Source organism: Rhinatrema bivittatum, chromosome 1, assembly GCF_901001135.1.
Source record: "Rhinatrema bivittatum chromosome 1, aRhiBiv1.1, whole genome shotgun sequence".
Taxonomy (NCBI): Eukaryota; Metazoa; Chordata; class Amphibia; order Gymnophiona; family Rhinatrematidae; genus Rhinatrema; species Rhinatrema bivittatum.
In genome coordinates, this window is record NC_042615.1 from 394,212,847 (window position 1) to 394,226,377 (window position 13,531).

The 13,531-nt window shown below is 45.0% G+C and overlaps 1 protein-coding gene across 2 annotated transcripts in view; it reads right to left on the bottom strand.

The window, feature by feature from the left end:
• Positions 1 to 297: 297 nt before the first annotated feature.
• The window catches only part of PSD3 (pleckstrin and Sec7 domain containing 3), a 1,257,010-nt gene continuing 1,243,776 nt past the window's right edge, over positions 298 to 13,531 (bottom strand). For both annotated transcript variants that reach the window (XM_029601790.1, XM_029601782.1), the window contains one exon: positions 298 to 2,017. In XM_029601790.1, coding sequence (XP_029457650.1) covers positions 1,803 to 2,017 — 215 coding nt within the window. In that variant the 3' untranslated portion in view covers positions 298 to 1,802. The remainder of the gene's footprint in view (positions 2,018 to 13,531) is intronic.

Genomic DNA, 13,531 nt, shown 5'->3' on the forward strand with positions numbered 1-13,531 from the left:
GGGGGCGGGACCAGAGGTCTTCGACACAGCGGCCATTACTGCTGTGTCGTAGTATCTCGTGCTGGCAGGCTGCCGGCGCATGCAACTTGCACCTGCCCATAGGCAGGCGCAAAAGGTAAAATAAAAGTCAGGAGAGTTAGAGTAGGGCTGGGGGGAAATGTTAGGGGAAGGGTTGGGAAGGTCAGGCTAGGGGGAAGGGAACGGGGGAAGGCAGCGCGGCTTGGCACGCACAAGGTGCATAATTGTGCACCCCCTTGCGCGCGCAGACTCTATATTTTGTAACATGCGCGCGCATGCTTTAAAATTGCGTGTCCATGTGCGCGCCGGGTAGCACACGCACATCTTAAAATCTACCCCTTAGTGAATATAACCCCTAAAGCAAGGAGCTTACAAAATCATCTGTAACATACTGTGTTAAGCATATACAGTAGCTTAAGGTTGAATGTAATGAAATTAGGCTACTAAATTGCAGTTCGGATACTTTTTTTTTTACAGGTACAGCATCTGTTTCAGTTCTTGAGGTCCTTGTTAACAGAAACATCAGCACTGCTGGTGGGATATATATATATATATCCCATTTTTCCACTAAATCAAGTCAAGGATTAAAAAAAAAAAAAATAATAATAATAATTATCCTTTTGTATTTACCTGCATTAAATCCATATTCAAAACTTTTTCCATTGAAAACTGTCCCTCATTAAAATGGAAAGCATTTGTTATTTTGCATTTTAAATATTACACACATAGCAAACATAAAATACAAAAGAAAAAAGAAAAAAAATGTTTAACCTCAATTATTGGTCAGGGTTATATTTCCTAGGTGGAATTACTTTTACATAAACCCACATTTTCTATTTAAAAAAATGAACATGACACATTTGAAGGGAAGTGGGTGTGGTATAAAACAGAATACATATTTGTAGGCTTTCTGAAATACTGCTATATGAGTGCATGCTTGAAAATGACATGGTCTCTTCATATAGATTAAAAATAATGTAAACATTTATAAAGTTCAGGCATGGACACACAGAGACACACACACATAACTCCAGTTATCAATACTACAACTGTCAGTTGTTCAATAAACCTAATAAAAGAAGTCAAATTAAGTGCCAAACATATATCTGGTAATTGACCACCGTAGGTCAAACTACCCAGCATTTCCTCTTTTCATCCCAAAAAAATTGTTCACCATCCAATAAAGTAAATTTATCAGTTCAACATTCCCATGTGAAATACTTCCTTCTCCCTTTGGCTTCAAAGGGCCTGGAAAAACCATGGTACATGGTGACCGTGCTTTTGGTACTGGCTTATTCAGTCGGAGAAGGCTAGCCTCTTGGTTTTAAGATGTTGAAAGCAGAACTTTATTTAATCTTTTGCTGCACAGCAACTGTGGAAAAACTACACGCACACTGCGGATTTCTTGGAGCCACAGTTATAAAGCAGTTACTAAGCTTATCCAATTCAAGTCTCTGCAACTGAGCAAACAGGAAACATGATCAAAAATGCAAAAAGTAAAAGAAGCAGATGGGTAAGGATGCTTACTCTGTCCTTAAATACCCCTCTCTCTACCCTGGAGAAAAGGTGAATTGGTTACTATAAGCCAGAATAACAAATCGGAGCAAACTGGAAACATCTACACCCATATCTATAGTAAACAAAAAATATACAATAAAATGAATTGGTCAGTCACAGACCATTTTGTTGGTTTGAAAGAACCACAGGTAATAAAATAGCGATCTTGACAAACAATATTTTGATGCACTTGTTGACCAACTCCTGCTTCTGTTATCTTGTGTACTTTAAGTAACCTTCTGCTTAATGCTTGGAGCCTCTGGTCTGTAGTCCTTTCGTTCTGAGATGTTCCGCTTAATCTTGGCACTAGCTGGAGATGACTCTTGGTTTAGTGAAGGGCTAGAATGGGATTTCTTCAGCCCGGTGCTGTCTTTTTCTCCGTTGTTCAGCAAATCCTTTCCACCCAATTTTAGAAGGCTGGTATATATCTCGTAGCGAATTTCTGAAAAGGTTACAAACATTGAATATATTGAACTTGTTTATACAGGAATAAAGTTTGTGCAACATGTATTTATCTATATAGAAATAGAGAAACATTTGCTTGAATCCATTTATCAGTACATAGAATCTGGCTATTTAAATCAGCTACTGTGATTAGCAGCAGACATGCACTATAGAGTAAAACCAGATTCATCTGAAAAAAAAACTAATAAATAAAGGGGTCGATTTTTAAAAGGAGCACATGCGCGTTCACATACTCGTGGTTCCCAGCACATGCACATGGACGTCCAATTTTATAACAAACGCACGTTGGCGTGTGCATGTTATAAAATCTCATGGCCGAGCACACATACGTGTTAGATTTTAAAATACACACACACGTGTGCGGGCAGCGCGCACAGGGGGGCCAAATTTTCCGTAAATATGCACGGCGACGCAATTGAGCCTTCCGCAGTTCCCTCCCAGTCCGCTCCAATTAGGGAGTGGATTGGGAAGGAACTTCCCTACCCCCCTGCCTAACCTTTCTTCTCATTCCCCTCTCCACCCTGACTGCTAACGCCTACCTATATAGCTGAAACTTTTTTATTTTTCTATTTACTGCTCCCGGCCGACCTCTGTCCCACCCTTCCTTGCCCAGACCATGCACACCGGTCTGCCCCTTTTTCAGGGCCTACACCGGCACTCGGCTGGCGCGTGCAACCTATGCCTGCCCAGAGGTAGGCACAACTTATAAAATAAAGGTAGGGGGGGCGATTTAGGTAGGGCTGGGGGGCGGGTTAGGTAGGGGAAGGGAGGGGAAGGTGTGGGGGGGGGGGCCGAAGGAAAGTTCCCTCCGAGGCTGCTCCGATTTCGGAGCGGCCTCGGAGGGACCGGGAAAAGCCATTGGGGCTCCCCTAGGGCTCAGCGTGCGCAAGGTGCACAAGTGTGCACCCCCTTGCATGCGCCGACCCCGGATTTTATAACAGTTTTATAAAACTGTGCGCACATGTTTTAAAATCAGGCGTAGATTTGTGAGCGCCGGGTTGCGCGCACAAATATATGCCCGTGCGTAGCTACTAAAATCTGGCCCATTGCATATTATAACTAAAAGGCCACCAGTCTTCCACTGTATATTTAAAATTTTCTGCCTAACCCAAAATGTTAAAATCCAGGTAAAAATCTATTTAAACTGAATATTGATTTAACAAGTACAAATAAATCAAAATAATGTTACAAATTAGAAAATTACTTACAAGTTATGGGCTAAAAATACTCAAAAATCTAAATAAACTAGCTATAAATTAGTTAGGTCTGACTCTACATTTAACATTTATAATCAGGATCACTATATTCATAATATCGGTCCTTCTTCCTCAAGAAGTGTGTGACTCAAAGAATGGGATTTCAGCTAGTCACATATGCCATAGTTATTTTGGATAGCTTTTCTTTACTATTTTCTTTTATGTTTACAAATTTATAGTGAATTTGATGCTTGTGATAGGTGCTGCATTTAGAGCAGCAGAAACCAAACCCTCTAATTTATTCATAGAGCAAGTACAGAATGGGCAGTGCCTATCCAATTATCTCAGTCCTGTGCTGGCACGATGCCCTCCAAGAGTGGCAGAATAATTAATTCATGCCCATGCAAGACTACCAATAATAGTGCCAATTAGCAGCAGAATATAATAGTATTTATTTATTTATTAGTAATGTGGGCATTTGTCTGGGTTGCAACTCATGAAAATATTTTACTGGCACATATTTTACTGATGCCATTTTATGTACAGTTGGATTTACTATGCCAAGATTCGCTGCCCATTGAGACAGAATCCCTGATTCCTGAATACTGCAGCATCTGGCACTACAGATGCAGACCCATCATTCATGACACACTTACTGACATGCTGTTTTTGTTAGTACATTTTTTTTACATACAGTTACTTTACACTAGGAAGTGGATTGAATATCCAAATTACTTTACTAATATAATTTAATAACTTAAAACCCAATTTTCCAAATTACAAATCAATTCAAAGAACATTACATACTTAAAGAAAATAAGTGGAATCACCATAATATAAACACAAAATCAATCACAGTTCATAATATCTTAGCCTAATTACTAATCTACAGTAAAGTCCATCACATAAATATATAAAAGGAAAAGCATAAATGTCTCGACCTATAAAATGTCACATTACAATATTCCAGAATCTCTACCCCCACCCTCAATATCATCCCCTAAAACACACCCTTAAAAGCATTTCATGTACATTCATATAACCGCCCATATACTTAGATGTGAGTAATTAGACTATACCTCGTATAGGGCATCTCAAAAGGAACATATTAAATAAATAAATACATACTCTATGTTATTGTACTGCTTAATGAGTGTTATAATATTTCAAGTCTCTTTGATAGGAAATTAATAAACAGTTTCAACATAAAAAAAAAGCATTTCAGTCAAAAACTCCAATTCCCAAAGGGTACATAGATCCCATGCTGCTTACGCCCAGGGATAAACAATAGATTCCTGAAATTCCACATCAATAATGCTTTATGGACTTTACAAACCTTTTTTAAACACAGCTACACTAAGGGCCGGATTTTAAGATTTGGGCACACGCATGTTATAAAATCCGGGGTCGGCGTGCGCAAGGGGGTGCACACTTATTCACCTTCTGCGCGCCGAGCCACGCAGCCTTCCTCCGTTCCCTCCAAGGCCGCTCCGAAATCAGAGTGGCCTCGGAGGGAACTTTCCTTCCGCCCCCCCCCCCCCCCCTCTACCTAACCCACCCCCCAGCCCTACCTAAACCCCCCTCCTTACCTTTAACTTAGAAATTGCACCTACCTGGAGGCTCCGGCCCCATCCCATCCCACCCACGCCCCACCCCCTTTTTCAAGCTCCGGGACATATGCGCATTGCCGGGCCTATACCCTTTTAAAATCCGCCCCTAAGAGCTTTCTCTACATCCTCTGGCAACGAATTCCAGAGCTTAACTATACATTCAGTAAAAAAAAAATGTTTTCTCAAATTAGTTTTAAATGTACAACTTAGTAACGTCAGTGTGAGTACATTTTGAAAGAGTAAACAATCGATTCATGTTTACTCATTCCACTCCACTCATTATTTTATAGATCTCCATCATATCTCCCCTCAGCTGTCTCTCCTCCAAGCTGTAGCCTCTCTTCATAGGAGAATCATTCCATCCCCTTTATCATTTTGATCGCCCTTCTCTCTACCTTTTCTAATTCTCCTATAGCTTTTTTGTGATGTGGTGATCAAAAATGCACACAATACTTGGGATGAGGTCACACCATGGAGCAATTCAGAGGCATTAAGATATTCTCTGTCTTATTCTCCATTTGTTTCCTAATAGTTCTTAGCATACTATTTGCTTTCTTGGCTGATGCTGCACATTGAGCAGAAGCATTTAACATGTTATAAACAATGATGCCTAAATCCTTTTCCTGAATGGTGACTTCTAATGTGGAACCTTGCATTGTGCAGTTATAATTTGGGTTACTCTTCCCTAAGTGCATCAGTTTGCTCTTGCCCATATAAAATTTCATTTGCCATTTGCATGCCCAATCTCCCAGCTTTGCAAAGTCCTCTTGCAATTTCTCACAATCTTTTTGTGATTTAACAACAAATATGATCACCTCACTCGTTACTCTCATTTCCAGGTCATTTATAAATATAGTAGAAAGCATTGTCCCAGAACAGATCCCTGGGGCACTCCATTAGTCACTTTTTTCCACTGAGAAATTTACCATTTAGACTTACTCTCTGTTTTAACCAGTTCCCAATCCATAACAGGACACTGTCCCCTATTTCATGAATTTTTAATTTCCTAAGAAGTCTCTCATGAGGGACTATTGTCAAAAGATTCCTGGAAATCCATATGCACTATATCAACTGGCTCCCCTTTAAAAAAAATTCAGAATCAGTATGCTATTTACTCCACCCCACTCTACTCAAATAAACCACTGCCAGTTCAGCTTATAGCAGTACATCATATAACACTATCATAGGACCTGCAAAATCAGCAAAATCAGAATTAAACAAATGGTATCAGTGTGGGAACCACAACAGCCTATTTCAAAAGAAAAATTCCCATTAATTAAAAATATTCTGCAATCGGAATAATAAGTCCAGCAATAATAATCAACAAAGCAACTGCATTCCACTGTGTCAAACTTTCAAGACTTCACTTTTCAGTTCAATATGCAATGATTGATAGAAAAAAAAACAAACTGTAGGAGAAAAAAACAAAAGAAAAGAAATCAGCAACAGCAATTCAAATAAAACAATTTGCAGCAAATATAATTCTTATTGATGAGTTCACTCTCCAATGCAAACAAAATAAATATTCATCATCATTCCATAAAACCATCACATAAAGGCTTTCTGCATCACAATAGTATCCCAGCGAAAACATACTCTTGCTAGGCATTCAAATGCCTTTTGCCTTCCTTATTTATTTAAACACCACAAAAAAAAATTTCAATTTGCTGCAGTGAAATATGCCTTATGCTGAGATTTTATGTAAATCAAAGAATGTGAGTCCCATACAATTTGTTAGAATCCATAACTTTCAAACCAGGAAAAAGTCCAACCTCTAAATCATTTCTATCAATTCCCTACTGAGAAGTATATGTAAAGTTGCCACAGTCACAGCAGCATATATTTTCTCTGGAGAAATGACCAAAAATAAAATTATCCACATGGGGAACAGAAAAAAAAAAAATCCATCGCAATACAAATTTGCTGCTTAAGACTCACAGAGGTCCATATTCAAAAGCCATTTAGATGGATAACCTAATAGTTACCTGGGTAGAATTTAGGCGGATAAGATGGAGGTGTTCCGTGGGCAGGCAGATATGTGTTCTGGAGAGGAGCAGAGTTAGCCAGTTAAGTTAACCTAACCAGATAACTCTGGCTAACTTTAAGATAGTTGGGTATATCAGCACTGCGACTGCACTGTTGAATATACCCTGCTAGTTAACGGGCCCCAAGCTTATTTATCATCAACACTGTGGACAGGAATCTCACAATTTCCTTCTGCATCACAGCAGTGTCCTCATAGAAAGGATGACAAGGTCATCCAAGATTTCATGCAGGATCCTTGATCGTAGCCATAAATTGCTGCACTTCTTTTTCAGTAAAGAGTTTGCTTTATCCAATTACGCAATCATGCTGGATATTGAAGATTAAAATGGATCTCCTTCTGATAAAGTTTTGTACAGTTTGGCATCATATATTTATACTTAGATACAACTTGTGCAGAGAAGTCCTGGAAAATTAGGAATTTATTTCCCTCATATTCCAATTGTTTTATTGATTGATAAGCTTGAAGGAATTTTACCTTGTCAGCATAATTCAGCAAGCATACTATCTATCACCTGTCGGGCGCATTGTTCATTTTCCAAAGGAAGTGTTGTGAGTGAACTGTTTAGTGGACCCTTGGGCCGACCTGTGAGAGACTGGGGAGAGGTGTACTATAGTCTCTAATGAGTGACAGGTCGGGAGGTGGATACCAGGCAGGAGCTGGACGTGAGCTTCACCCGGGAAGCCAGTACTCCCCCGGGAGGAGCCCAGCGCTGGGACTTAGGAGATCACGGAAGCTGGAGCAGGCAGGCAGGGATCAGGAGTCAGGCAGGTACTGAAGCAGGCTGGAACTGGAGCAAGCAGGAACTGCAGCGGGACTGGCTACTGGAACTATAAGAACATAAGAAAATGCCATACTGGGTCAGACCAAGGGTCCATCAAGCCCAGCATCCTGATTTCAATAGTGGCCAATCCAGGCCACAAGAACCTGGCAAGTACCCAAAAACTAAATCTATTCCATGTTACCATTGCTAATGGCAGTGGCTATTCTCTAAGTGAACTTAATAGCAGGTAATGGACTTCTCCTCCAAGAACTTATCCAGTCCTTTTTTAAACACCGCTATACTAACTGCACTAACCACATCCTCTGGCAACAAATTCCAGAGTTTAATTGTGCGTTGAGTAAAAAAGAACTTTCTCCGATTAGTTTTAAATGTGCCCCATGCTAACTTCATGGAGTGCCCCCTAGTCTTTCTACTATCCGAATGAGTAAATAACCGATTCACATCTACCTGTTCTAGACCTCTCATGATTTTAAACACCTCTATCATATCCCCCCTCAGCCTTCTCTTCTCCAAGCTGAACAGCCCTAATCTCTTTAGTCTTTCCTCATAGGGGAGCTGTTCCATTCCCCTTATCATTTTGGTAGCCCTTCTCTGTACCTTCTCCATCGCAATTATATTTTTTTTGAGATGCGGCGACCAGAATACACAGTATTCACGGTGCAGTCTCACCATGGAGCGATACAGAGGCATTATGGCATTTTCCGTTTTATTCACCATTCCCTTTCTAATAATTCCCAACATTCTGTTTGCTTTTTTGACTGCTACAGCACACTGAACCGACGATTTCAATGTGTTATCCACTATGATGCCTAGATCTCTTTCTTGGGTAGTAGCACCTAATATGGAACCCAACATTGTGTAATTATAGCATGGGTTATTTTTCCCTATATGCATTACCTTGCACTTATCCACATTAAATTTCATCTGCCATTTGGATGCCCCAATTTTCCATTCTCACAAGGTCTTCCTGCAATTTATCACAATCTGCTTGTGATTTAACTACTCTGAACAATTTGCGTCATCTGCAAATTTGATTATCTTACTTGTCGTATTTCTTTCCAGATCAATTATAAATATATTGAAAAGTAAGGGTCCCAATACAGATCCCTGAGGCACTCCACTGTCCACTCCCTTCCACTGAGAAAATTGTCCATTTAATCCTACTCTCTGTTTCCTGTCTTTTAGCCAGTTTGCAATCCAGACAGGAGTTGAAGCAGAACTGGTTACGGGAATCAGCCAGGAGCTGAAGCAGGACTGGCTACTGGAACCAGACAGGAGCTGAAGCAGGACTGGCTACGGAAACCAGACAGGAGCTGAAGCAGGACTGGCTACTGGAACCAAGCTGGAACTGAAGCAGAACAGGTTACTATGAGCAAGCCAGACAGAAGCAAGACTTGGGCACGGAGTGAAACAAGTCTCAGGCAAGAACGGAGCTGCTAACGCAATAGCACACTCCGGGGCACGGTGCAACAGAGAACTGCAAGGATCCCCGTTGCAAGGCAAAGTCCTGGGCTTCGCGGCGGCCTTACATAGGCTGCAGCGTCTGACGTTGTGGATAGGGCGGAGCTTCCAGTGGCGGGAAATGGCCTTCATAACTGCAGCGCGCGTGCGCGCCTAGGTAGAAGGCATCCAGGCAGGGCTTCTCAGCGGCGTCCCCCCCCCTGCGGGGATGTAAATTCTTTGTACTCAGTCAAACACGGTCCCCTGGGAGGTAGACTGGTGCTGGCTGACGGTGGCTGTCTGCCCACTTTTTGGCAGCGCAGGCGGCTCTTTGCATCTTCTTTTGGATAGACGTCCAAAGGGCGAGTAGCTGGCGGGCAGAGAGTTGCACTGCTGGCAGCGCACTGGGTTCAGGTGAGGGCAAGGGCTGCCGAAGCTGCTTCCCACAGACCGCTAGGAAGGGAGAACGTCCTGTAGCGGAGTGTTTATGATTGTTTGAAAATTCCACCCATGGGAGTAGCTTGGCCCAATCGTCTTGTCTTTCGTTTACAAAGGAACGCAGGAAGGTCTTCAAGGTCCGGTTTGTACGTTCGGTCTGTCCGTTACTCTGAGGCTGGAAGGCTGATGAGAGACTCAACTGGACCTTGAAGCGTTTACATAATGCCTTCCAGTAGCGGGCGGTGAATTGTGGTCCTCGGTCCGATATGATGTCCTGGGGAAGGCCATGCAGTCGGAACACATGTTGAACAAACAAATTAGCCAAGTCGGGAGCTGAAGGCAATTTTGACAAGGGAACAAAATGTGCCATTTTGGAGAACCGGTCCACAACGATCCAGACGACCGTGTTCCCATCTGATGCTGGGAGATCTACAACAAAATCAGTGGAGATATGCGTCCAGGGCTCCACCGGGATAGGCAAAGGGTGTAACAATCCTCTGGGTTTCCCACCAAGCGGTTTTTGCAATGCGCAGGTGGGACAGGAGTCGACGAAGAGACGAACATTTTGTCTTACCGTTGGCCACCAATAGTCCCGGTTGAGGAGGTCTAGAGTCCCGTTACGACCCGCATGGCCTCCCGTGAGGGATTCGTGGGCCCATGCCAGCACGGCCCTTCGAAAGCAGCGTGGGACTACGGTCTTTTCTTCGGAGGACACGGAGGTGGCAGCAAGACACACCTTCCTGGGATCTAAAATGTACTGGGGCGTCTCCGGAGTCTCTTCAACCTCAGTGGACCGTGATAGAGCGTCTGCTCGCACATTTTTTGAGCCAGGGTGATATCGCAGGGTGAAGTCAAATCGGTCAAAGAACAAAGACCACCAGGCTTGTCTCGGGTTTAGGCGCTGGGCTTGGCATAGGAAAGAGAGATTCTTATGATCCGTGTAAATGGTGAAGGGGTGATTGGCTCCCTCCAACCACTGCCTCCATTCTTCCAGAGCGCGTTTCACGGTGAGCAGTTCCTTGTCGCTGACCCCGTAATTACTCTCAGCCGGGGAGAACCTCCTTGAGTAATAGGAACACGGGAGAAGATGTCCCGTGTCAGAGTGCTGGCTCAGTACTGCTCCAACAGCTATGTTCGAGGCATCAACCTCCACCACGAACAGCTGACTGGGATCAGGATGGCAGAGGCATTTGTCTTGTAGGAAAGATCTTTTCAGATCTTCGAAGGCTTGGCAGGCTTGGGCAGGCCAGTCCACCGCATTGGCTCCCTTCCGGGTGAGCGCAGTCAGAGGGGCCACTATGCGGGAATAGCCGGGGATGAAATGCCAATAAAAGTTAGCAAAGCTGAGGAAACGTTGTAACGCCTTGAGGCCCCTTGGCCGCGGCCAGTTCCTAATTACAGGGACTTTCTCCGGATCCATCTGGAAGCTGTCAGCCGAAACAATATACCCCAGGAACGGTAAGGAAGTTTTTTCAAAGCTGCATTTTTCAAGCTTGGCATATAAACTGTGCTCTCTGAGTATTTGGAGCACCTGGCAAACATGCTGGCGGTGCGTAGGCAGGTCACGGGAGTAAATTAGGATGTCGTCGAGGTAGACGATCATACAGATGTTGAGTAAATCCCGTAGCACCTCGTTCATCAGGTGCTGGAAGACTGCTGGGGCATTACAAAGGCCAAAGGGCATTACGAGGTATTCGTAATGCCCATCCCGGGTATTGAACGCGGTCTTCCATTCGTCTCCGGGACGGATTCTAACTAAGTTGTAGGCCCCGCGTAGATCCAACTTAGTGAAGACACTTGCACCTTGGAGCTGATCAAGTAGCTCTGGGATCAACGGGAGAGGGTATTGGTCCCGTTTCGTAATCGCGTTGAGCCCTCGGTAGTCGATACAGGGCCTCAGGGAGCCATCTTTCTTGCCGATGAAAAAGAATCCTGCCCCGGCGGGCGATTTTGACGGGTGAATGAATCCTTTCGCTAAATTCTCAGTGATGTACTCGGACATGGCCCGTGTCTTGGGCAGGGACAAGGGGTACACACTACCCCGAGGTGGCATAGTTCCAGGCAACAAGTCAATAGCATAGTCATATGGATGGTGCTGCAGAAGGATTTCTGCTTTCGTCTTTGAGAAGACATCGGTAAAGTCCTCGTATGGAGCTGGAGGTCCAAGGGCGGAGTGCAAAAGCAGGAGTGCTGGAGGCTTGGGAACCTTAATACAATGAGAGAGGCAATAGGGACTCCACTTAGTGATTTGCAGAGTATTCCACTGGATCACAGGCGAGTGCTTTGGAGCCATGGCAGCCCCAGCACCACGGGGTGGACAGCCTTTGAGAATTAGGAAGGCTATCTCCTCCGAGTGGATCGCCCCGGTGCAGACTGTGATGGGAGCCGTGGCAGTCGATAGGCGACCTTTAAGGAGCGTTCCTTGAATGGAGGTAATTCGAAGCGGAACCTCTCATTTCTGCGTAGGTATCTGCAGTTGAGAGACCAAGTCTTGCTGGATAAAATTACCTCCGGCTCCGGAATCCAGGAAGGCGAGGGTTTCCAAAGACCCTCCAGGAAACTCCAAGGTAATGGGTATCATACTCTGAGGAGCTGTGGCACAACCTAGGAAGAGCTCCTCCCGACTTCCTAGGTTCTGGAGTTTTCCGCACGCTCCTGGCAGCGTGCCAAGTAAAGGCACAAGCCCATTGAGCGGCGGCATTGTCTCTCCTCAGGGGAGAGCGGGGCACGTCCCAACTGCATGGGTTCTGAGGCAGAAACATCAGGATGAGCAGGCCTGGGTGAAGGCAACGGGCGTAAAGAACTGCGGGCAGGGCTGTGTTTTGTCGTACGTAATTCTCGTGCTCGCTGCTGTAGGCGGCAGTCAATGCGGGCAGCCATGTCAATGAGGGCGTTAAGATCTTCCAGGAGCTCCCAGGCGGCAATCTCATCTTTGATGCACCCTGACAAGCCCTCCAAAAAGATGGCTTTAAGGCTATCGTTCTGCCAACCTACTTTCTGAGCGAGAGCTCTAAAGTCCATCGCATAGTCCACCAGGGAACGGGATCCTTGGCGAAGCTGTAGCAACTCTGACGTGGCTGAGGCCTGGCGGGCCGGTTCGTCAAAGGCTTGGCAAAAATTGGTGACAAACTGCTGCAAGTCATCCAAGGAGGAGTCATTACGCTCCTAAAAGGGGAAGGCCCACACCAGGGCCTTTCCATCGAGCAGGGAGAGAATGTACGCTACTTTGACGGAATCCGTGGGGAACTGCCGGGGTAATAGAGAGAAGCGCATGAAACACTGGTTTAAGAACCCACGGCAGATCTTAGCATCTTCAGCGTAGCGGGCAGGCGGCGGCAGCTGAGTCACAGGTGAGGCTGCATTCTCGGGTCTCAAACCGACAGCAGGCGAAGGACGAGTATCGTGGGCATCCATTCGGGCAGCCAGTTGCCCAACGGATCTGGCCAGGACGTCCAGGTATTGTTGTTGCTGTTGTAGCTGCAGAACCAACCCAGGAAGATCCTGGGGGTTCTGGTACCTCGGCCGAGTCCATGGCCTTGCAATCTGTTGTGAGTGAACTGTTTAGTGGACCCTTGGGCTGACCTGTGTGAGACTGGGGAGAGGTGTACTATAGTCTCTAATGAGTGACAGGTCGGGAGGCGGATACCAGGCAGGAGCTGGACGTGAGCTTCACCCTGGAAGCTGGTACTCCCCCGGGAGGAGCCTGTAGGAGCCCAGCCGCTGGGACTTAGGCGATTCACCCTGGAAGCTGGTACTCCCCCGGGAGGAGCCCGGCCGCTAGGACTTAGGAGATCATGGAAGCTGGAGCAGGCAGGCAGGGATCAGGAGTCAGACAGGTACTGAAAAAGGCTGAAACTGGAGCAAGCAGGAACTGCAGCGGGACTGGCTACTGGAACCAGACAGGAGTTGAAGCAGAAATGGTTACGGGAACCAGCCAGGAGCTGAAGCAGGACTAGCTACTGGAACCAGACAGGAGCTG